The following is a 22,689-nucleotide window of genomic DNA, read 5'->3' as shown; positions in this document are numbered from 1 at the left end:
GCCTTTCCTATTTCAGAATGCAGGCTTGGGCCCCGGGCTGTACTGTCAACCAGGCTTCTCCTGGGCCCCAGGTGTACTACCCCCACCTCAACCTCTCCTGGGCCCCAGGTGTACTACCCACCTCGGCCTCTCCTGGGCCCCAGGTGTACTACCCCCACCTCAACCTCTCCTGGGCCCCAGGTGTACTACCCACCCGGGCCTCACTTGGGCCCCAGGGGTAATACTCACCTCACCTCCCCACCAGCTCCTTTTGAACCCGTAGAACAGTGGTTCTCAACCTTGGCTGCACATTAGAATCAGCTGGGAATCTTTTTAAAATCCTGATTTCTGGGCCTCATCCTCCGGAAATTCTGTTTCTTTGTTATGGGGTGCGGCCACAACATTAGTAACAAAGAAACAGAATTTCCGGAGGATGAGGCCCAGAAATCAGGATTTTAAAAAGATTCCCAGGTGATTCTAACGTGTAGCCAAGGTTGAGAACCACTGCCGTAGAGTATTTCCAGTTTCATCCTCACTGTTGCTGCATTGAGTTCTTGCTCTTTTTAAAAGTGGGTCCTCAGATAAGGTTCTGAGGCAGGAATTACTGAGCCAGGTGCATGCTGATGTTTAAAACCTTCACACTTGTCGCCACACTGGTTTCCAGAAAGGGCAGTAAGCCGCTGGCTCCCCAGTGGCACCATGTGAGTGCAATTTTCACTTTCTGGCTTTATTTTATCTCTTTTTGTAATCACTACTAATTCAATAGCTAAAATATCATATCTCTTTATATTTTTTTTATCTCTGATTACTGGAGAAACTGATTTTTTTCAAAAATTTACTTCCCACATGTGTTACACTTGTCCATTAACGTCCTTGCTCACCTCGTAGAGCCGTACTGTTTTCCGCCTGTTTGGTTTTTTTTTTTACCGGGTACTTTAACCACCCTCCACACCGCCACGTGTCCTCGGGAACCGTCTCCCTGGGGCAGTCTCTGTCCTAATGGAAACCCAGGGCCACACCCATGGTGTGGTTCTCACTCCGGCCATCTGGTCACCAACCCGAAACGGCCCCTCTCCCCACCGGCTCAGACTCAACCCGGTCTCCACATGGATGGCCGCTACCTGAGGTTCATTTCAAGTTCTAACATGAAGTAGGGCAGCGGTTCTCAACCTGTGGGGGTCGCTACACCTTGGGCGGCTGAACGACCCTTTCACAGGGGTGGCCTAAGACCATCCTGCATATCAGATATTTACATTACGATTCATAATAGTAGCAACATTACAGTTATGAAGTAGCAACGAAAATAATTTTATGGTTGGGTCACAACATGAGGAACTGCATTTAAAGGGCCAGACGGTTGAGAACCACTGCAGTAGGGCCTGTTCGTCCGGGGCTACTGTCCGAGCTGACAACAGCCCAGCTCTGCGGGGACCACGTCCCTTCCTGCCGCCCTCACAGCTGGAGAGCAGGACGCGCTGACAGCGTCGTGGGTGCAGAGTCCCGAGCACGGCCGCCCTTGTCAGCACCGTGGCTGTGTCCTCACCACTGTGTCTTCCTCCTCCCACCATGACGGGCTCTGCCTCCTTGGCCCCACCCTGCGTCCTCCATAGCTGGGCACTGACCACTCCGTGAGGGTTGCGGGTGGGGGATGCATTTGGGGTGGAGGAGGGAGGTTCCAAAGGAGCCTGGGCCCAGAGCTTCTGGAACAAACAAAAAGATACACACGGGTTTTCTAATTATGGTGCATTGTTTGCAGATTAGCACCGAATAGGATCAGGCTAATTACAGTAATTGGTGTGACTGCAGTGGTGCTTCTGAATGCTGTCCCACTGTGACCTCTCCTCCCTGGACAGTGGCTGGATTGATGGGACTCTGGCTGGGCGGATGGCGGGCTGGGATGGGGGGGAGGGGCTGCCATTGGCTGAGGAAGGGGCCAGAGCCCAGGGGAAGGGAGGTGTAACGGAGCCCGCTCAGGGGCCACCACCAACCGCCTGCGGTTCTGCTGTCCAGGGCCAGTGGACATCAGCATTGTGGCCAAGTGCAACGCCTGCCTCTCCAGCCCGTGCAGGAACAACGGGACGTGCAGCCAGGACCCCGTGGAGCTGTACCGCTGCGCCTGCCCCTACGGCTACAAGGTAGGCAGCACGCCCGCCCAGCCGGCCTCTGCCCCAGGAGGGCCTGTGCCTCCAGGGCAGCAGGGGTGACTCCGTGTCACAGGCCACCCCAGAGTGGCATTTGCTGGTAACACGCCTGTTCTGCTGGTCGGGTGGCCCAGTTTCATCACGCTCATGCCAACCACCGGGACCCCCTGGTCTCCACAGCAACTGAGGTGGGGAGGAAGTGTGACACTGCCTTAGTTAGACGTGGGAACGTCAGTCAGTCAGAGGGACCTCCGGGGCGAGGCATCCCTAAACCCACTCCCCTGGCTTCCCTTCCACGGGAATTTCCAGACCCCACCCCCACCCCAGCTCTGCCCTCAGGACACCCAGCCCCGGAAGGTTCCAGCCCTTCCGAGGAGGACACAGGGTGGGGGACTAAAAGGCCTAGGGCCTTTGGTTGATCTCTCCCCCTCACCCCCACCCTCCCCTATCTACCCTCTGAGTATGCATGCATATAAGCATGAGCGAATGTAATATCTTAATCAATAAAGGGAAAAATTTAAAAAAAAAAAAAGGCCTAGAGCCATTGTACCACCCATTGATAGGCTCAGGGCAGCCAGCAAGGACGAGAAATAAAATGCATATTCCGGCTGATCCTTTTTCAGCCAGGGAGCTGCATGCACAGGTGTTCCCTGTCTCCGAACAGTGCTTCTCACTCGTGGGCGCAGGAGTCGCCCGGGGAGCTGACGAACGTGCAGGCCCTGACTCGTCAGGCCCACGGTTGCTGCTGGTCCGGGGACCATGCTTTGAGTAGCAAGGTCTCGGGGCCTCAGGAAGAGGCTTCCATGGGGGTGGCTGTTCCCACTTTCCTCAGAGGAAGCCATGGGCCCTGGCCATGTCCTTCACAGGCACACCCTCAGGGGTGGGGGCGGGGAGACAAGGAGCATCACAGAGCTGAAGGATTTGAGCAAAAGGAGGCTGAAGAAAGTTGAGTCGGGCTCATTAGCCAAGCACCGACAACGGTGGTTATTCCTCAAGGTCGCGTATGACAGAAACCCCACCTGCAGGCTGAGCTGCCGTGTTGTCAGTGTTAGCTCTGCCTCCTGGATTCCTGGGCTCAGCATAAGAGGCTGGAGGAGACACCCCCAGCCCCAGTCCCAGCCCCACCGAGGGTTCCGAAAGTCCCCAGAGCAGAGAGGCTGGTCCAGGCAAGAGCTAGGGGGGGTCCCACCTTGCCCACCTTGACCTGCTCAGGTTTTCCTGCCCTGCCCTTCATGGCTCATTTGTTCAACACACACACACACACACACAAGTTTCTGAACAATCAGCACCTGAAAAGTCCTCCTCCTCATCAGAATGGCTATTTACGGAGCTGCCAGGCCTCGCCAGGTGCCTCGCATGTAGGTGGTTGCTAATCACCGGCCACTCTGTAGGTAGGTATCCCTGTCATGGTGAGAACAAGGTCCAGGCAGGTCTCTCCCTCAAGGCACGTGGCAGCCGGAGCGGGTGTGCACCCAGCTCTGCCTCACTCGGCAGCCGGTCTGAGGGGTGAGTGGCCGGCACAGGGACAAAAGTGGGGGTCGTCGCAGTCGTACCAGCCCCATACAGTTGCTGTGAACATCATATGCGCTGGTGAATATAGAGCACTTAGCACGAGGCCTGGAATGGAAACGTGCTCCCTGAACCCGTGCGGAAATGGGGATTGCCACACTGACCCCTGAAAATGCTCCTATGTGCTGTAATTTAGGATAAACCAGATCTCACGCATCCTGCATTTGCCGCCCCTCCCGGAAACCCCTGACTGGCCCTTTAAACGTGCGGGGCAGGAAGGGAAGCAGGCAGCCTGGGGCTGCTGGGACAGTGGAGGCCGGGGACCCACCTCAGTCCTGCGCTTGGCTGGCAGCGGCGGCCAGGCAGGAAGCCCAGGCCACTCTTCTAGGCCCTGGCGCAGCAGCAAGGGGAGAGGATTTTCAGGCAGATGGTGAGCAGGTGGTGTAGCCGTGGGAGGGCTCCGTGGTCACCCCTGCCTGGCATGGTGCCCACAGCCCGGGAACCAACACAGAGGGCACCTCCCCAGGCCCCATAGGCCCTCCGAGGGACTGTTTGCCAAGACTGGGGTGTAGCACTGGCCCATGGGTCCCAGGGGAGAAGCTGGAGCCAGGGGGCCAAGCTGCAGGCCGCCCGCTTAGCCCCTTCCTCATGCCTGCGACCCGCTGTCCCTTCAGCGGCCAGGTGGCTCCTTCTCAGCTCAAACGTCCCCTCCAGAGGCGCCTGTGCCTAAGGACCCCCGCCCCAGAACTCAGTCACAGGGTCTCCGGCTGCACATGAGAATCACCCGCAGAACTTTAATGTAAATACCAGCACCTGGGCCCACGTCCAGGCCAATCAGAGATGAATCTCGGGGGTTGTCACTTAACAGGGACAAGGTCTGCTGGCCACGCCCTCCTTGTGGACTGTATTCAGGCCTCCGTGAGGCTAATAATAATATCACCTACTAGGATGTATAGAATGCCTACTGTGTGCTAGACGTGTTATGCAATGTTAAGTACTTTCTTATAAGAAAGGTCTGGTTTAGGTCTCATAGCAACTGAATGAGCTAGGCTTACAGAGGTTAAAAGGCTTCTACAAGGTCAAGGTCAGCCAACCAAGAAGAGACGAAGCTGCAATGTGAATCCAGGTTGTTCTGTATCCAAACCCCATGCTCTTGCCCTGGGGTTTAGAACAGGAGAGAGAGAACGTGTGAATTCTGGGGACCCAGACTCCTGAATCCTCCACATGCCTCCCCTTCTCACTAGGGAGCCCCCAGCAGCAGGGGCTCCCTGCGGTCTTCTCTGATCACACTGCAGGCCCCATCCCAGAGGATGCTGGGAACTCCCAGGGGTCTCCTGGTTCAGGACAGCCCCCGAGAGCCTCCCTAACTGGGTGCTTCTCCCCCTTCCCCGCAGGGCAAAGACTGTGCCACGCCCATAAACACCTGCATCCAGAACCCCTGCCAGCACGGCGGCACCTGCCACCTGAGCGAGAGCCACAAGGACGGCTTCAGGTAACAGTTCACCCTCGGCCTGCCCTCCCCGGGCTCCTGCCAGCTTCAGGGGCAGAGCTGGCACTGAGAGTCCATGTGCCCACGCTCGGCCGAGCCCTTTGTGGGGGTGGTTGCCAGGCTCTTCCTGTGTTACCCTCCGTACAGATCTGGAAATTGAGGTGTCAGAGGGAGGAGGTTGCACGGTTAGTAAGCACTGGTACAGGGACTCGGATGCAGCCAGGACTCAGGGGTTTGCAGTTGCTAACTAAGGTCAGAAAGGGAGGTGGAGAGGATGATGGCTCAAAGAGCCACCTGCCTGGTGATGCCACCACTCTATATTCTGGGGCATAAAAATAACATTAATAGTAGGCACCATTGATTACATGCTCATGTGTGCCAGATACTGGCCAGTCAAGTGTATTCTAGAACCTCCCAGATACTGGCCCCACTTAACAGATGAGGAAACTGAGGCATGGAGATTGATTTGCTTTGGGGCATGTGTCCTGACTCTCGTTCCTGAGTCTTCCAGCCCCACCTCTTGTCCCTGCGTTCTGAGCTCAGGAAGAAGGGGGCAGCTGAATGGAATAAGGAGATGTATACAACTGGATATTAGATAAACAAGAACAAAACCCTACAATTCCCAACAGCGGGGGTGGACCCAGAGGGCATTATGCTAACTGAAACAAGTCAGACAGAGGAAGACAAATACCATATGAGTTCATTTATATGTGGAATTTTAAAAAATCAAAAATGAACAAAACAAAAACAGGCTCATAGACACAAAGAACAAACCGATGGTGGGGGTAAGGGGTGGGATGAAAAAGGTGAGGGGCAAATAGTCAATAATATTCGATGACTTTGCACTGACACGTGGTTACTAGACTTGGTGTGGTGATCACATCGTACGATGCATAAATGTGGACTCACTATGTCGTATGCCTGAAACTGATATAACATTGCATGCCCACTACAGTTTTTAAAACAAGGAAGGGATAGAAGCCATGTAAGTTCTTCTCACCCCTGTCCCAGGAGGGGCCCTGCTAGACCCCTGCCAAGCGTGGGCCCCTCCTGCTTCCTGCCCTCCCAGATGCCCAGTTTCCCAGCCCAGGGCCCAGGCAGAAGCAGGCGGGTGAGAACTGGCTCATTTGCCCCCCACGCCCCACCAGTGAGCCATTGGGTTGGGCGGTACAGGAGGGGACGCCCGATGCCAAGATCTCTGCAGACATCCTAGAGCTCAGGTTGCAACCGATTGATTTTCAAAGGCACTCGGCCTGGGCTGCTGTGTGGTCTGTGAAGGAAGTCAGGTTCTGGGCTCCAGTTCTCCTCCCCAGGCACCCAGCCCGCCCACACGTCCACCTGCCAGCCCACCCCGTCAAACTCTGAGTCTTGAAAAATGAAAAGCAAGGCAGAGTTTGTTTTCCTGCCTGGAGCAGGCCGGACACCCCCACCCTCTCCTGAGAGCAGGGCCGGAGAAGCCACGAAGTCTCTCAGTGGCATCCACTGGGCCCCCACCAGGAAACACACCTGGAGGGGGAAAGCCTGGCTCTGCCCACCCAGCAGAGGGAGTGGTATCTCATTGTGACTTTAATTTACATTTCTTTGATGATTAGTGACATTGAGCGTCTTTTCATATGTCCATTGGCCATATGTATATCCTCTTAGAAGTATCTATTCAGATCTTTTGTGCATTTTTTCATTGGATTGTTAGTTTGTTTTGGTGTTGAGATTTATATGTTCTTAATAAATTTTGGAGATTAACCCCTTATCAGATGTATCATTGGTGAATATGTTCTCCCATTCGTTGGGTTATCTCTCATTTTGTTGACGGTTTCCTTTGCTGTGCAAAAACTCTGTAGTCCCATTTGTTTTTCTTTTGTTTCTCTTGCCCAATAGTTCACTATATAATCTAATAATAGACAAACAGGGTAATTGACCGTACCTTCGCTATGCCTCCCATTGGCTAATCAGTGAGGTATGCAAATTAACTGCCAGCAAAGATGGCAGTTAATTTGCATACATAGGCACAAAGCGGAGCAGCAAAGGCACTGAAGGCGGCTCCAGCCGGAGCGAAGGCCTGGGTCCTGCGTACCGGAGGAAAACCGGTGCCGGCAGCCAGGGGAAGGGAAGGTCTATTGCATGAATCTTTTCGTGCAACAGGCCTCTAGTTGGTGTATAAGAATGCAACTGATTTCTGGATACTGATTTTGTGTCCTGCTGCTTTACTGAATTCATTTATCAGTTCTGGTAGTTCTGGGGGGTAATCTATTTACATGGGTTCTACATGACATGATATTATATATATAGAAAACCCCATACATGATATTGTCTGTAGAGGCCACTGTATGCAACTGTATCAAATATTGACAGTTTGACTTCTCCTTTCCAATGTGGGTGCCTTTTATTTCTTCTTGTCTGATCGCTGGCTAGGGCTCCCAGTACTGTGTTGAATAAGAGTGGTGAACGCAGACATCCCTATCGTGTTCCCCGATCTTAAGAAATGCCTGTGGTTTTTGCCCATTGAGCATGACGTTGGCTGTGGGTTTGGTATAAATGGCTTTTATCATGTTGACGTATGTTCCCCTATTCCGATTTTGCTCAGGGTTTTTATCATAAATGAGTGATGGATTTTATTAAATGCTTTTTCTGCATCTATTGATATGACCATGAGCTTTTTAACCTTCAGTTTGTTTATGTGGTATGTCATGTTTATTGTTTTATGGGTATTATACCAACCTTGCATCCCTGGAATAAATTCCACTTGATCATGGTGCATGATCTTTTTAATGTATGCTGGATTTGGTTTGCTAATATCTTGTTGAGGATTTTGCATCTATGTTCACCAGGGATAGTGGCCTATAATTTTCTTTCTTTATCGTGTCTTTATCTGGTTTTGGAATTAGGATAATGCTGGCCTCATAAAATGAGCTTGGGAGTCTTTGAATTTTTTTAGAATAGTTTGAGAAGGCGAGGTGTTGGTTCTTATTCGAATGTTTGGTAAAATCCTCCCGAAAAGCCATCCTGTCCAGGGCTTTTGTTTGTTGGGAGTTTTTTATTGCTGCTTCAGTTTCACTAGTTGCAATCTGTCCAGCGGTTCTCAACCTGTGGGTCGCAACCCCTTTGGCGGTCGAACGACCCTTTCACAGGGGTCGCCTAAGACCATCCTGCATATCAGATATTTACATTATGATTCATAACAGTAGCAACATTACAATTATGAAGTAGCAACGAAAATATATTTATGGTTGGGTCACAACATAAGGAACTGTATTTAAAGGGCCAGAAGGTTGAGAACCACTGGATACAGATTCTCTGATTCTTCCTGAATCCGTTTTGGAAGGTTGTATGTTCCTAGGAATTTATCCATTTCTTCCAGATTGTCCAATTTGTCATTCATAATATTTTCTTAAAATCCTTTGTTTTTCTTTGGTGTCAGTTTGTTGCTTCTCCTCTTTCACTTCTGATTTTATTTATTTGAGTCCTCTCTCTTTTTTTCTTGATGAGTCTATTTAAAGGTTTGTCAATCTTGTTTATCTTTTCAAAGAACCAACTCTTTGCTTCACTGATCTTCTTTATTTTTTTTTAGACTCTATTTCATTTATTTTTGCTCTGATCTTTATTACTTCCTTCCTTCTACTCACTGTGGGCTCTGTTTATTGTTCTTTTTCACATTCCTTTAAGCGTAAAGTTAGAGTATTTATTTGAGCTTTCTCTTGTAATGCTATGAATGTCCCTCTTAGGACTGCTTTCTCTGTGTCCCACAGATTTTGGGTTGTTGTGTTCTCATTTTCATTTGTTTCAATGTATCTTTTGATTTCTTCCTTGATCTCATGGTTAACCCAGTAATTGCTTAGTAACATGTTATTTAGCATCCATGTCTTTGAGTGTTTTCCAGTTTTCTTCTTGTGATCGGTTTCAAGTTTCATAGCATTATGGTCAGAGAAGATGCTTGATATGATATCAATCTTCTTAAATTTGTTGAGACTTGTTTTGTGTCCTAACATGTGGTTTATCCTAGAAAACGTTCCATGTGCACTTGAAAAGAATGTATATTCTGCTTCTTTGGGATGAAATGCTCTGAAGATATCAATGAAATCCATCTGATCTAGTGTGTCATTTAAGGCCACTGTCTCCTTGTTGATTTTCTGCCTTGAAACTCCATCCAGAGAGAAACCTGACTAATTATACCCCCCAACTGTCTTCTCTGCCACTCAACCCACCCCACTCCCCTCCTCCCTACCCCACCCATCCCCAAAGTTGCTCCTGCCCGCTGGGCTTTGAGGGGCAGCGATGTGAGATCAACCCAGACGATTGTGAGGACAATGACTGTGAGAACAACGCCACCTGTGTGGACGGGATCAACAACTACGTGTGTGTCTGCCCGCCTAACTACACAGGTAAGGCCTGATGCCTGAGTGGGGATTGGTGCAAGGCGGGGGGGTGGGGGGGGGGACCTCATGCACTGAGCGCACCGTTTTCTTAGCTTCTTCCAGGGACCCCTCCTCCTTCCCCCATAGACTGAGGCTTGAACCCCTAAAACCCCACAAGGGGCTTCCCCAAGGCCCCATCTCTTTGTCCTTCCATCCTCACAAACTACTCGTTCCTTCCCACTCTAGAACAGTTCCCAGGGCCCTCCCAGCTGTCTGCTCATTCAGTTGGTGGCCACCCCTCCCTTAGGAGCCTGGAGAACAGGGGTGTTCGAGGCTAGCAGAGAGGCCCACGCCTTGCTGGTGCTGTGTTCAGGTCTGGTCAGCCTTCTCTGGAAATCTACACTTTCCAGACACTGCTAGGAGCCGGGGATGCAAAAGTGAGCAGGACAGAGCTTCTTCTCACAAGAATTCATCATGGGGAGAGAGAGAGAGAGAGAGACAGAGAGAGAGAGAGAGAGAGAGAGAGAATAGGACACAAACTGACACCTCGTAGGGCCACAGAGACAGAACCTCACCCAGTGGGGCAAAAGTGGGGGCTCCCGCCAGAGGCTATTCCACGGGATAATTACTGGTACTCTCCCCACCACAACACCCCAATAGCACCTTCATTTCCCATGTTAATAGCCCTAGTGAGGACGGTTACATGTACCGTGAGTGGTGAAGCCATCCTGGGCATTTATGACCCGTCAGGCACTTCATGGTGCTGTGAACGTCAAAGGGATGTATCCAGAGACCAGGCCTTCAGACGCCTTTCCTAGCGCCTCCTCTGAGGTCATCCGAGGGGCTGGCTTGCCTGTAGCAGGTGGACTGTGCTTTAAGCCACATCCACCCACCAGGAAGCTGCTGGGCCTCCCTGGAGCTCGCCTGTGGTCCTGCTTACACTCTGGGTCGTCCTTGCCTGTGTGTTTGCAGACCTGGGCCATGGGGGACCGGACCCCTCACTGCCATGTCCCTGCCACCTGGCACGGTGCCTGCCCTAGAGGAGGCGCTCAATAAACAGTGTGGAGGGAAAAACAAATAAATAAGCATAGCCCAAGTTAGGGAGAAACAGCCGAATGGTGGTGCTGTGACCGCCCGGGAGAGATCCGGAATCTCCCGTTGTCACCGGAGAAACCAAGCAGGGCCAGGAGCAAGGACGCTCCAGGAGAGCAAATGCCGGCCCGAAGCCCACGGCCCCTGAGGCTGCGTGCTCTCCCCCCGACAGGTGAGCTGTGCGACGAGGTGATGGACCACTGCGTGCCGGGGCTGAACCTCTGCCAGCACGAGGCCAAGTGCATCTCGCTGGACAAAGGATTCAGGTCAGGCGGGCTCCTGGGGTCTGCGGCAGAGGCCCACTCTCCCCTCTCACCATGTCCCCTTCCCGGAGCTGGTGCAGGAGAGACCCGCTGAGGCAGCGGAGATCACGGGGGACGGGGTCCCCTGCCCTGTGCACAGCCTCACGCGCCTGCCTCCGTGGCTCCGTGAGGCTGGCCCTGGTGCCCGTGTGCTGGGTCGGGAGGGGAGTGCGCCCGGACTGTCCGCAGCTGCAGCAGCGGGGCTGTCCCTGCGGCCGTGGGCGCTGGCGGCATAGAACAGCCTCGCTCTCTGTGTCCAGGTGTGAGTGTCTCCCCGGCTACAGCGGGAAGCTCTGCGAGGTGGACAATGATGACTGCGCGGCCCACAGGTGCCACCACGGGGCCCAGTGTGTGGACGCGGTCAATGGCTACACGTGCCTCTGCCCCCAGGGCTTCAGGTATGGTGGAGCCCGGGGAAGGAGCTCACCTGGGCCAGGTGTCGGGCAGGGGCTGGGGGAGGGGGAGGGCCACGCCCCGGCCCTGGGTCTCCGCGGCACCTGTATCCCCGCCCTGTCCTCAGCCCCTCCAAGGCCCAGGGCAGAGGCTGTCAGCCCCGTGTGCAGAAGGGGAGAAAAGCCACCCGGGCAGCCACTCGGGGGTTGGACCTGAGGCCCAGCCCATGTCAGGCTTGGGCATGGTCCCATCTGATGGCGGCCTAGGACCTAGAGAAGGAAAGGGACCCGCCCCAGTCAGCATCGAGCAGGGAGCCCATCGTGCACCCCTCTCTGCTCGGGCTCTGGCCGAACACCTGTCTCCCTCTCCCCCAGTGGGCTCCTCTGCGAGCACCCGCCGCCCATGGTCCTGCTGCAGACCAGCCCCTGCGACCAGTACGAGTGCCAGAATGGGGCGCAGTGCATCGTGGTGCAGCAGGAGCCCACCTGCCGCTGCCCCCCGGGCTTCGCCGGCCCGCGCTGCGAGAAGCTCATCACAGTCAACTTCGTGGGCAAGGACTCCTACGTGGAACTGGCCTCCGCCAAGGTCCGGCCCCAAGCCAACATCTCCCTGCAGGTGCGCCCTCCTCTCCCCCCCCCACGCCCAGCTCTGCTTGCTCTGAGGACAGCGGGGAGGCCCCAGGTCATGCAGCCCTGCCCACTACAGCAGCATCAAGGCCACACGCAGCTCTGGGGTCTGGGCCAGCTGCTAACCAGCTCCTATGCTCCAGCAGCCCCACTTCCAGCCTCATTCACTCCTTCCTCTAGGACAGCAGTTCTCAACCTGTGGGTCGCGACCCCTTTGGCGGTCGAATGACCCTTTCATAGGGGTCGCCTAAGACCGTCCTGCATATCAGATATTTACATGACGATTCATGACAGTAGCAACATTACAGTTATGAAGTAGCAACGAAAATAATGTTATGGTTGGGTCACAACATGAGGAACTGTATTTAAAGGGCCAGAAGGTTGAGAACCACTGCTCTAGGAACTACTCATCCAGCTGTGACACACCAAGCACTGCACTGGGCAATGGGCGTTCAATAGTGGACGAGACGGGCAAGCCCATTGTCCGAGCAGGATGACAAGGAAAAGGACAGTGACAGCCCTGGTGTTGTGGGAGCACATGGCGGGGCGGGGTCCCGGCCGCTGGGAAGAATGCGGGAGGGCTCCCCAGAGGCAGTGATAACGAAGCTGAGATCAGAAGGAGGACTAGGAGTTCGCCTGGAGAAGGGCAGAAAGGTGAGGGGCCAACAGGGCAGGATGAAGAGGGGTGCAGTCTAGTACCTGGACACCCAGCTGTCTATCAGGCCACCTGCTGCACAGCCCAGTCCTCCAGGCTGTGTGCGCCGGGCAGTGGGAGCTGCAGGCAGACAGAGAACCCCCCTGCAGCGGGCCTGACAGGGGTGCCCTCTGGAGCCGATGGTTGTCAGCCTGTGCAGCACGTTAGACTCGCCCGGAGTTTCTCAGATGGCCCTTGCAGGGCCCAACCCCCCGGACTCGTGTTAGTGGTTTGGGGTGAAGCGCAGACACTGATGTTTTAAAAACTCCTCAGGTGACTCTCAGCACAGCGCCTGGTCCATAGTAAAGGGAATCAATAGTGACTGCTAGCATTTAGTTTATAACTAGCATCACACTTCAGGCCGACCTGGGCCGACAGGGGCTGGGCTGGGTGCGACCATGTACCAGTGGGAGCGCTAGACCAGCGCGCAGGGCTGCTGGTGGCTGGGAGGGTGGGTGAGTATGAACATACCATGATGGGGGCTCCACAGGTGTGTGATGAACTGACTCAGCGTTTGCTGGGGTGTAAGCACAGGCCTTCCTCTGGGGGTTCGCAGTCCAGAGGGGGAGGAGTGAATGCTGGGGTCGCTCAGAGATGCCACCCGGAAGCAGCCTCCCGGAGGTGGGCCGAGAGGGCAGGCCCGGGGGAACCTAACCGCATCCCTCTGCCCAGGTGGCCACGGACAAGGACAACGGCATCCTCCTCTACAAGGGAGACAACGACCCCCTGGCGCTGGAGCTGTACCAGGGCCACGTGCGGCTGGTCTACGACAGCCTGAGCTCCCCGCCGACCACCGTGTACAGGTAGGCCCCAGGCCCTCCACCGCACACCCGCCCGCCTGCGTCCGCCCCGGGAGGCGATGCCAGGGAGACTCCGCTGCCTCTTCTCGCTGCCCCCCCAACACATGCACACCTTCCCTCCCAGGAGAGGAGGGGCTGGGGGAGAGAGGTGCTGGAGGAAGATGCAGGAGAGGAAGGCCCAGGAGATGGCACCTCATTTCCATAAGATAAATGGCCAGCCAGCTACCGCAGGGCCCGCTCCAACGGGGACAAGGCTGCTTAATGAGATGCCCTTTTCAAAATGTCACCCTAATCTTTTATTATTTTAAGAAAGAAAACGGGGAGATTAGCATGCAACTCAGGGGGCGGGTGCTCCAGAGCGCCAGGGACAGGCCTGCTCCCAAAGTGACCTTCAGATGGCTCTGAAGGACAGTCGGCCCTGAGCGTCCGTCCTTCCCGGTCGCCCTGGTTTTTTCACGATCGGTGCTCGGCCGTACCGTTGCTGAACACACTGCTTTACATCAGCTGTAAGTCTGCTCGCTTTCTAAATGTGGCTCTGTCTTCAGTGACATCTGTGAAGTCGCAGGCCTCCTTCGTGCAGGTGCCTGGCCGTGCTCACCTGCCAGTGGCAGGAGGGGAGGGGGCCCCTGAGGCTCTCTCTATTCCAGGCCCAGGGCCAACACACAGAAGAGCCCACCTGAGCCCCGCCCTGGCCCAGAATGGGGATAAGTCCGTCCCCAGACTTGTCAGAGGGGCTTCAGGCATTATCTCCTACCCAGAAGGCCAAGGGGCTAAGCTGACAGACTTGGGGAGCGTGGGCTGACGTGTAATAGGGAGTGGTGGGGACTGTGGTAGCTTCAAGGGTACCAGCCTTGGGACCGCTGACCTCGGCTCCAGCAGATGTTGCCGTGTGGGGATGCAGATTCTCGAGAGAAGCTAGAAATCCAGGTTTCCGTGTGAGGCCTGTGTTTAAATGCTGGCCGTTTTAAAGCAGCAGCTGAGAGGCTATCTGGCCTGCCGCGCATGCTCCCCAAGTCATGGCCACAGCCCCGTCCCTTGCCAAGGCCTTCGTCTCATTGGTTCCGCACCACAAGCCCAGCGGGCAGCAGCACTCCCGTCTCAAGGATGAGAAACCCGGGCTCGGAGGAAGTCCTTGGCCCAGAGGCACACAAGTCAGTCAGTGGGAGGGCTGGGATTCAAACCCAGCTCCGGCTCCCACCCAAGCCTGCCCTCCCCGGTGCTGGGGCATAGTAGTGTGCAGTGCAGGCTGTTGAGGAAAATCCCAGCCCTTTCTTCCTGTGACACTGTCGCCACCTCGTGGTCACAACTCCGCATCCAGGTGAGGAGCCCAGCCCCTGAAACGACGATTCGTCCCCAGTGGCATAGGGGCCTGTGGCTGGGGGCTTGGATGTAAGTCCGGCCTCTACCACTCCCACTTCAAGACAGTGGCAGGGTCACCTAAGTCTCTTATTTCTAGAATGGAGAAGGCGTGGCGCCTCCCACGTGGGGAGTGTAAGGCAAGTGCTTAGCATGGAGTAGCATGCGCGGCCCCTGTGAAGGGCTCAAACCTGCCCAGCGTTGTTGTTAAAAGCAAAGGCGAACTGGACAGGCCGCTCTGCTCAGCGCCTGTTCTCATGTGTGACCCAGCGGGCCACCCAGCCGGCTCCATACCAGCGGCCCCTCCTGTGGCCTCCTCCTCTGGGCCAGCGGATTAGGGGGAAGACTCAGCCCTCCCTCCCCAAACCCCCCGAGCGTCTCTCAGGTGCAGTCCTTTCGGATCTCACAGCAGGCGGATTACCGGTGGGGTTTCCCCACTCTTCCTCTGCCTTTGCCGCAGAGCCACGCTTCCGCTGATGTTTTACTTCGAAGGCCACGGCTCTAAACAATAACGCAGAGATGGAGGCAGAGGAGGCAGACTGAGGTGGGACAGAGGCGAGCTAGTGCCACTTTACCTCTGAGGTCGTTGTTGCTCGTGTCCTAGAAGATAAACCTCACAGCACAACTCTGTGCAGCGTTCCTCGGAACAAGGCTGGCCTGGCATCCCCACCGATACCTGAGGGAGAAACGGAGCGAGTGGAGGAGCATGTGACGCACACCCTGGTCCCCACGGTGTGCAGCAGGCAACAACAGGGGCGTCTGAGGTGGAGCGGGCTCAGCTCTGAAATGCAGGAGAGACTGCAGATACTGGGCTGGGTCTTGTACTGGAAGGAAAAAATGTTATAAAAGGCTTTACAGGGTCCAATGACAACTTAGAATACAGGCTGATTAGATACACGTATGGCATCCATGTGCTACCGAAGAGAACATCCCTGTCCTTAGCCGCAGAAAAGAGTTCAGGAAAACTGTGTGTATTCGTGTGTGTGGAGATGGAGAGAGAGAAAAAAAATGATAAAGCAAACAGGGCTATTCTGCAACAGATACTGGTAAGCTTGAAGTTATTTGCAAATAAAATGTAAGTTTAAATTTATTTGCAAATAAAAAGTAAAATGAAGTGCAAGTAATGGCAGTCAAGTTCGGAGCCCAATGCCCGCTGTGGAAGGCACGCGGCCAACCTCTCTCCTCCTCTCCTGCCCAGCGTGGAGACGGTGAATGACGGGCAGTTTCACAGCGTGGAGCTGGTGATGCTGAACCAGACCCTGAACCTGGTGGTGGACAAAGGAGCCCCCAAGAGCCTGGGAAAGCTCCAGAAGCAGCCAGCAGTGGGCATCAACAGCCCCCTCTACCTTGGAGGTAAAGCCCCTCCCCTGCCACTTCCAGCTCTCACCTGCCCTCTGTGCTCGGGCACCTGCACTCGGGCCCTCTGGCTGAGGTTCCCCTGTGCTCATGTAGGCATTCACTGCAAAGCCAATCAGGGCGGGCTTCCTGGAGGAAGTGACAACCAAGCTGATCACTAAAGGGTGAATAGTTAGCCCGGGCATGGGGAGGAGAAGAGGAGAGGAGAGAGCGCAGGGCTCCTTCTGAGAATCACAAGTTATTGGGTGGGGGAATGTAGAGAGGAAGGCAGGGTCCATACCCTGCAATCCCTGGACTTCAGGTCACGTCCCCTGTGCTCTGCCACCTGGTGGGACACTGCGAGGCTCAGCTGATGTACGTGGAAGAACCTGTTTGAGATTAAAGAGAAGTGCCCCCTGACCCTGCCCCAGCCTGGCAGCCCTGGGCTGGTAGTTCTGAAAGGATGGTGTGCAAAACAGTCACCAGAACTGCTTGTTCAACACAGAGGGCCCCCAGGGAACCCCTCTGTGGAGGCTGGAGTGGTCCAGGGAGAGCCCAGGCCCAGAGCGTCTCTCCCAGTGAAGATCCCAAAGTTCCACAGATCCAGGCTGCACGCCCCCCCTCAGTCTTCTCTCCCCAGCTCCTGCTCCCGCTCCCCTGCGGTGTCCCGGGGAGGTGGGGGCTGTCACACAGCAGAGGCCTGATGGGGACAGCGGGAGAGGTGGGCACCCTGCCTGGGCGTGGTCCTCCATCAGGCCGTGGCCGCGTGGCTGTGGCTGGCCACATTTTGTTTCTCTAGAGGAGCCTGAAAAATGGACTTTTACGGGATATTTCCTATATGTAAATAATAGCAACATTTCCCGTTTTGAGTCACAGTGCAGGACAATGGGCACATGTCCTTGCGTGGACAGGAGCTCGGGCGTTGGCCCATTCCCTCCATTGGCACAGCAGCGGCCAGGGCTGCGAACGCTTAGTAGGGACATGGACAGAGCGCGCTCTTGCTCTAAGGGGAGGGCTGGGCCGGGGCAAGGGTCTCAGGCCGCTGTCCTGGCATCGCTCCCACAGGCATCCCGACCTCCACGGGCCTCTCCGCCCTGCGCCAGGGGGCGGACCGGCCGCTGGGCGGCTTCCATGGCTGCATCCACGAGGTGCGCATCAACAACGAGCTACAGGACTTCAAGGCGCTCCCGCCACAGTCCCTGGGGGTCTCGCCCGGCTGCAAGTCCTGCACGGTGTGCAAGCACGGCCTGTGCCGCGCAGTGGAGAAGGACAGTGTGGTCTGCGAGTGCCACCCCGGCTGGACCGGCCCGCTGTGCGACCAGGAGGCCCTGGACCCCTGCCTGGGCCACAGGTCAGTGCCCCCCGACCCCCGCCCACCTGAGAAGTGGCCCTGATGGCAGCTGGAGGGGTTGCGGTTAAACTGTAGGCAGGACCTGCATCGGTGTGACTGCGAGGTGTCCAGAGCTTACACGTGTCCAGGAGGCCCCGCTCCGAGGCATCGGGTGCCAGGCCGCAGCACGCACCTACCTGCCTCCCTGCGAGTCAGACAGGAGCCCCTTTGGGTAGACGGGCACCCTCTAAGCTGGGCCAGTGGGAGGAGGGACTTTCAGCCCAGACTCGGCTGCCCCCTCAGCCGGTGCCCGTGCAAGACCCGGTGTGCATACCCACAGCCGAATCACATTCACGGCTTAATCGCTCGCATTCACCCCATAGTATTCAGAGGGCCTACTGTGCGCCCTGCCCAGTGTTAAACTGAGAAACCCAGAGTCTCAGTGCTAAGAAATCTGAATCAGCCAAAAATAACACCAGAGCCAAGACCCATGGTTGGGTTGGCTGACCAGCTAGGAAGTGGCGGCGTAAATTGGCAACGAGGGCCGGTGGCTCTGCGTAGCTCTGTGGTGTGTAGCTCTGAGTCGTCTGCAGGGGACCCTGGCTCTCACCATCACCCCAGCAGAGACAGCGCTGCTCGTATTAGAACATAGACTGGGCACCCGTTCCTGCCCCTGTGCCGCGTGGAGAAGGCGACCCACCACACAGGAGCAGCAGGAGGGGGGACTACACACCCAGCGCGATGCTGGCTGCCTGGCACCAGCAAGGGTGGCTGCGCCTGGTGGTGCTCATGGCACTAACATGAGTTGAAGGCGACCCACCACACAGGGGGACTACACACCCAGCGCGATGACCCAGCGCGATGCTGGCTGCCTGGCACCAGCAAGGGTGGTGCTCACGGCACTAACATGAACAGTGAGGGTTACATGCAGCTGACATGCCTAGAGAAAGCCGAGATGCTCCCCAGCAGTGACTGCCGCTCGGACCCGTGAGTTCTGAGCCGGCCACATGGTGGCCGCAGCCGCGTAGACACTGGATAATGCCCCTGGGACACCGCAGAGTGTCTGCGGAATGACTGAGCTCGGCCACGGGGCCAGCCGGAGGTGGAGCATGGGATGGAGACGGTCCCACGGAGCTGGGTCTGGGTCTGAGCCCGGAGGTGGAGGAAGACCCCTCCCGCAGCACCCACACCCGGTTCCCCTCTCACCCTCTCGTCTGCCCACAGCTGCAACCATGGCAAGTGTGTGAGGACCGGGCCCTCCTACGTGTGCCAGTGTGCCGAGGGCTACGGCGGGGCCTTGTGTGACCACAAAAACGACTCCGCCAGCGCCTGCTCAGCCTTCAAATGCCACCATGGGCAGTGCCACGTCTCAGACCGAGGGGAGCCCTACTGCCTGTGCCAGCCTGGCTTCGGAGGGGAGCACTGCGAACAAGGTAGCCTGCTGTGTGCCACCTGGAGGCTGCATGACCCAACCTCTCCCTCTTCTCTCCCACCTCTCTGTCCCCTCTAATCTACACCCGCTCCTGCTTCTCTTCCCTTTCCGTTCCCTCTAGCCTTCACCCTCTCCTCTCTCTAGTCTCCTCTCCCATATTTCTTCAATCCCTCCTTCCTCTCCCTTTCTGTTCTTCCCTCTCTCCCTTTGCCCTACCTGTCGGCTCTTCCCGCCTCTCTTTCCATTCTCCTCTCCCATCTATCGTCCACGCTCCTGTCTCACCTCTTATTTCTACTCTTCCTTCTTGCCTCTTCCCTCTTTCATATCCTTTCTCTTCCTCCTCCCATCTCTGTCCTCTGCTGTACCTTTTCCCTTCTATTCTCTCCCTTCTCCCCCATCCTGATTTCCCTGTCCTCACCTCACTCCTTTCCCCTTTCCAGTCCCTTCTTCCTCCCTTCTCCCCGCCTCTGCCTTCTACCCACTTTTCTCTCCCTTTAGCCTCTCTCCTCTCCTCCCACTTGCTCTTCTGTCCGTCTCCTTTCCACTCTTCCTTCTTTCTGACGTCTTGAAATGCCTGCTTTCAAAACGAATCCCTAACTTAGCCACACAAGGTGTAGACGTCTAACCAGCACACTGACTCACCTGGGAGGGGGTAGAAGTGCAGTCTCAGGCCCCCACCGGAGACCTTTGAGATCAGAACCTGCAGAGAAAGAGAATTCCCCTCCCTCACCGCACTCCTGACAGTAGAGGACTCACATTTTATACCCAGCTGAACTGCCACTCTTAATCAAAACTTTATCAGTGCATTTGAGATAACTTCAGATCGAACAGAAAAACTGCCAGAACAATACAGACAGCGCTCCGTTCCTTCAGCCCAATGGCCCGTCGCTGCTGCCTCGCACTTTCCACACACTCGTTCCCCCTGGTCTCTCTCTGGACCTTTTGACAATCCCATCACTTCCAAATCTGTATCCCGCTTAACATTCTCTCCCATTAGTCCCCAGAACCTCTGGGCAGAGCACAAGGCCCTTTCTGGACTCATACCAGCCTGTGAAGTAGCAGGGAGGACAGGGCACGGGGCACCATTTTCCAGACCAGGAAACCGAGGCTGTGTCCACTGCTGGCCTCGGGCCTCGCTGCAGAGGTGCTCCCAGTGCAGGGAGGACAGGAGGGGTGGAGAGGAGAGGTGGGTCAGGGTCCAGAGGGTTCCTGCAGGCTTAGAGCCCCCTCCCCCACCCACGGCAGCCCCTGTGCTGTGTGCTCCCGCCAGCCCTCTCAGGTACCATTAGTGTCCAGGCTCGGGGCACCTAGAGCCGCCCCATCTAAACCCTGGGCTCCAGCCACCACTACAATGCAGAGAAGTGGGCCCCGTTTGCCAGGCCTCCTGCTTTCCAAAGCAGCCAGAAACCCCAACTGCTAGGTGGAATCCCCTGGGTTCTGTTTCTAACATGGGCATTTCATCTGACTTTAAGCAGAGGGTGCAATCAGTTTGCCAGGACATGGGACCAGCCCTCATTCTATCTGTCTGCCACATAAAATTTGGTCTGAAGTTCCTTGAAGGGAGGGACGCAGGTGGGTGGGTCGATGACTGGATCCGAGGGTGGATGGGTAGATAGGTGGAAGGCAGTTTCACGGAGATAACGATGTGTAGGGGGTGAGAGTGTGGGCGATGGCTGCAGGGTGGGGGTGGGAAGAGCAGGGTGGGCAGATGAGTGAGTGACTAAAGACCACAGAGTTTCAGAACGCTGCCCAGGAAGGGGCGCTGGTTCCTGCCAGCCCTCTGCCCCACCAGTGCCCTGACCTTACCCCGCTGCCCTCTGCAGAAAGCCCGTGCCTGGGGGAGGTCGTCCGAGAGGTGATCCGCCGCCAGAAGGGTTACGCGTCGTGTGCCACAGCCTCCAAGGTGCCCGTGGTGGAGTGCCGCGGGGGCTGCGGGCCCCAGTGCTGCCTGCCCACCCGCAGCAAGCGGCGGAAATACGCCTTCCAGTGCACGGACGGCTCCTCCTTCGTGGAGGAGGTGGAGAGACACTTAGAGTGCGGCTGCCGGCCCTGCGCCTAGTCCTCCGTCCGCCCCTCCGGCTCGGCCACGGGGGGCCTGGCGAGGAAAGAAGAAGAGAATATTAAGTATATTGTAAAATAAACAAAAAATAGAACTTATTTTTATTATGGAAAGTGACTATTTTCATCTTTTATTATATAAATATATCACACCGTCCGCGTATATGTACCATATAGTGAGCTATTGTGACTGAGTTGTCTCGTGTTGTGGATTTGTCGTGTTTTTATAAACAGCTGTTAAAAGTTTTAAGAGAAAAGACTAATAAAAATGTTTTAAAACTGAAGGATAAGAATAAAGAAGTGAAAGCCTGTGTGAGGAAGAAGGAACTTTTTATGTCGATGAAACAGGGGGGTGTCAGCAGAAACCAGAGGCTGTGAGCTCAGGAATGAGGGGAGAGGGGGGAGGAGACGTGACTTGTTCTCTACAGTGCTCAGTCCTGGCTGTTAAGGTCCCAGATGCCCAGTTCTTCCAGGCAAAGCCCCGGGCACAGGTCTCCTCTGTGACCCCCACCTCCCTGCAGACCCCACTCCTCCTGCCTGAGTGGATTCCATTGCAAAACTATCTGAACTCGGGCTTATGTGAGCCTGTTTTGCCAAAATTTAAAACAGCTGCTCTCTCCCTTCCCTTCCCTCCCCAGGAACTGAGTCCCGTGGGTGAGGGGCGGGAAGAGGGCCAGGCTGTGCCTCTCCCCCCCCACCCCACCCCCGTCCAGCTTGGGCTGTGACCCCACGGAGGCTGGAAGCCAGGGCCGGAGCCAAGCCTGCCCACAGCCCTGGCCGGAGTCCGATGCTGGGACGTTCTGGGAGGCTCTTGCTCTGGGGTACAGGCCTTAACGGGGCCATCCAGGGACCCACATGGTGACAGTGAAGGGCAGAGCAGCAGAGCCCACTTTCCTGCTGTTTCTCCTGCTCCCCTCTGCCTCGCTCGCTCCTTATTCTGCTTCCCGAGGACCCAGAGATTAGAGCGTCCTCCATGTCGGGAATGTGAGCAAAAGCGGCCTTTGGGCCCTGCCTCTCCTCCACCTCAGCTGCCCCTGCCACCCTCGGGCTGGGCCCCTTGCACCAACTGCCCACCTCCCTTCACCCAGCCCTCCGTCCCCGTCCCTGGGAGCCTCCCCTGTAGGGTCAGGGAGAGTGTGGACCCCCTCTCTGAGGGCCCACGGATGAGCCTAGGGGATCTGAGAGCACCGATGGTGGACCGAAGGCTCGGAGTGTCCAGAAGGGAGGAAGGAGCAGAGGGGAGATGGAGGGGCACAGGCAGGTGGCACCAAGCCCGCTCAGCCCGCCAGGCCCCTGCCCTCCGGAAGGACTCTCGGGGGCTGTGGGCTCCCTCTGCTTCCCCAGGAGTCCAGGCCTCTCTCTGCCCATCACCCCTGAGTCCAAACCCGCGTCCAGCCCCCAATCACCCACCAGCCAGAAGGACCAGGTTCTTTCTCTCAGGGGGGCTGGTGGGGGAGGGGAGGGATTGTGAGCCTTCCTCTCAATTTCGGAAGCCCTGACTTTACCAAGTGCCAAATGCAAGGCCACTAAAAAAATCCACCCCCAAATGAAGCTTTTCTAACACGGGGAGGTTAAAATTCTATTTGAGCAACCAAATTCTCAGAACAGGGAGACCCATGGGGCAGGAAGAGTTCGGTTAGGAAATTTTCACGCTTAATGGGTCAGTGTTTGCTGGGGACACACGTTGCGGAAGAGGGGGCCCAGGCCCTGTCTGCCCCTCCGCAGGACTCAGGGAAAAGGAAGGGAGGGTCTTCCTCCTATCTACTCTGAGGGGCCCTCGCGTGACTGATGAGATGATGGACTT

At 56.0% G+C, this 22,689-nt stretch overlaps 1 protein-coding gene across 1 annotated transcript in view; it reads left to right on the top strand.

Moving 5' to 3' along the window:
• Positions 1-21,205, top strand: part of SLIT3 (slit guidance ligand 3) — a 532,520-nt gene extending 511,315 nt beyond the window's left edge. The window contains exons 27-37 of the mRNA XM_006774961.2: positions 1,910-2,114; positions 5,024-5,121; positions 9,355-9,494; positions 10,732-10,825; positions 11,122-11,259; positions 11,629-11,869; positions 13,247-13,377; positions 15,929-16,083; positions 17,131-17,416; positions 18,620-18,828; positions 20,651-21,205. Coding sequence (XP_006775024.2) covers positions 1,910-2,114; positions 5,024-5,121; positions 9,355-9,494; positions 10,732-10,825; positions 11,122-11,259; positions 11,629-11,869; positions 13,247-13,377; positions 15,929-16,083; positions 17,131-17,416; positions 18,620-18,828; positions 20,651-20,886 — 1,933 coding nt within the window. The 3' untranslated portion in view covers positions 20,887-21,205. The remainder of the gene's footprint in view (positions 1-1,909; positions 2,115-5,023; positions 5,122-9,354; positions 9,495-10,731; positions 10,826-11,121; positions 11,260-11,628; positions 11,870-13,246; positions 13,378-15,928; positions 16,084-17,130; positions 17,417-18,619; positions 18,829-20,650) is intronic.
• The last annotated feature ends 1,484 nt before the right edge of the window (positions 21,206-22,689 follow it).

The sequence above is a fragment of the Myotis davidii genome, unplaced genomic scaffold (assembly GCF_000327345.1).
Source record: "Myotis davidii unplaced genomic scaffold, ASM32734v1 scaffold828, whole genome shotgun sequence".
Lineage (NCBI taxonomy): Eukaryota > Metazoa > Chordata > Mammalia > Chiroptera > Vespertilionidae > Myotis > Myotis davidii.
This window is presented reverse-complemented; position numbering and strand designations above follow the sequence as displayed.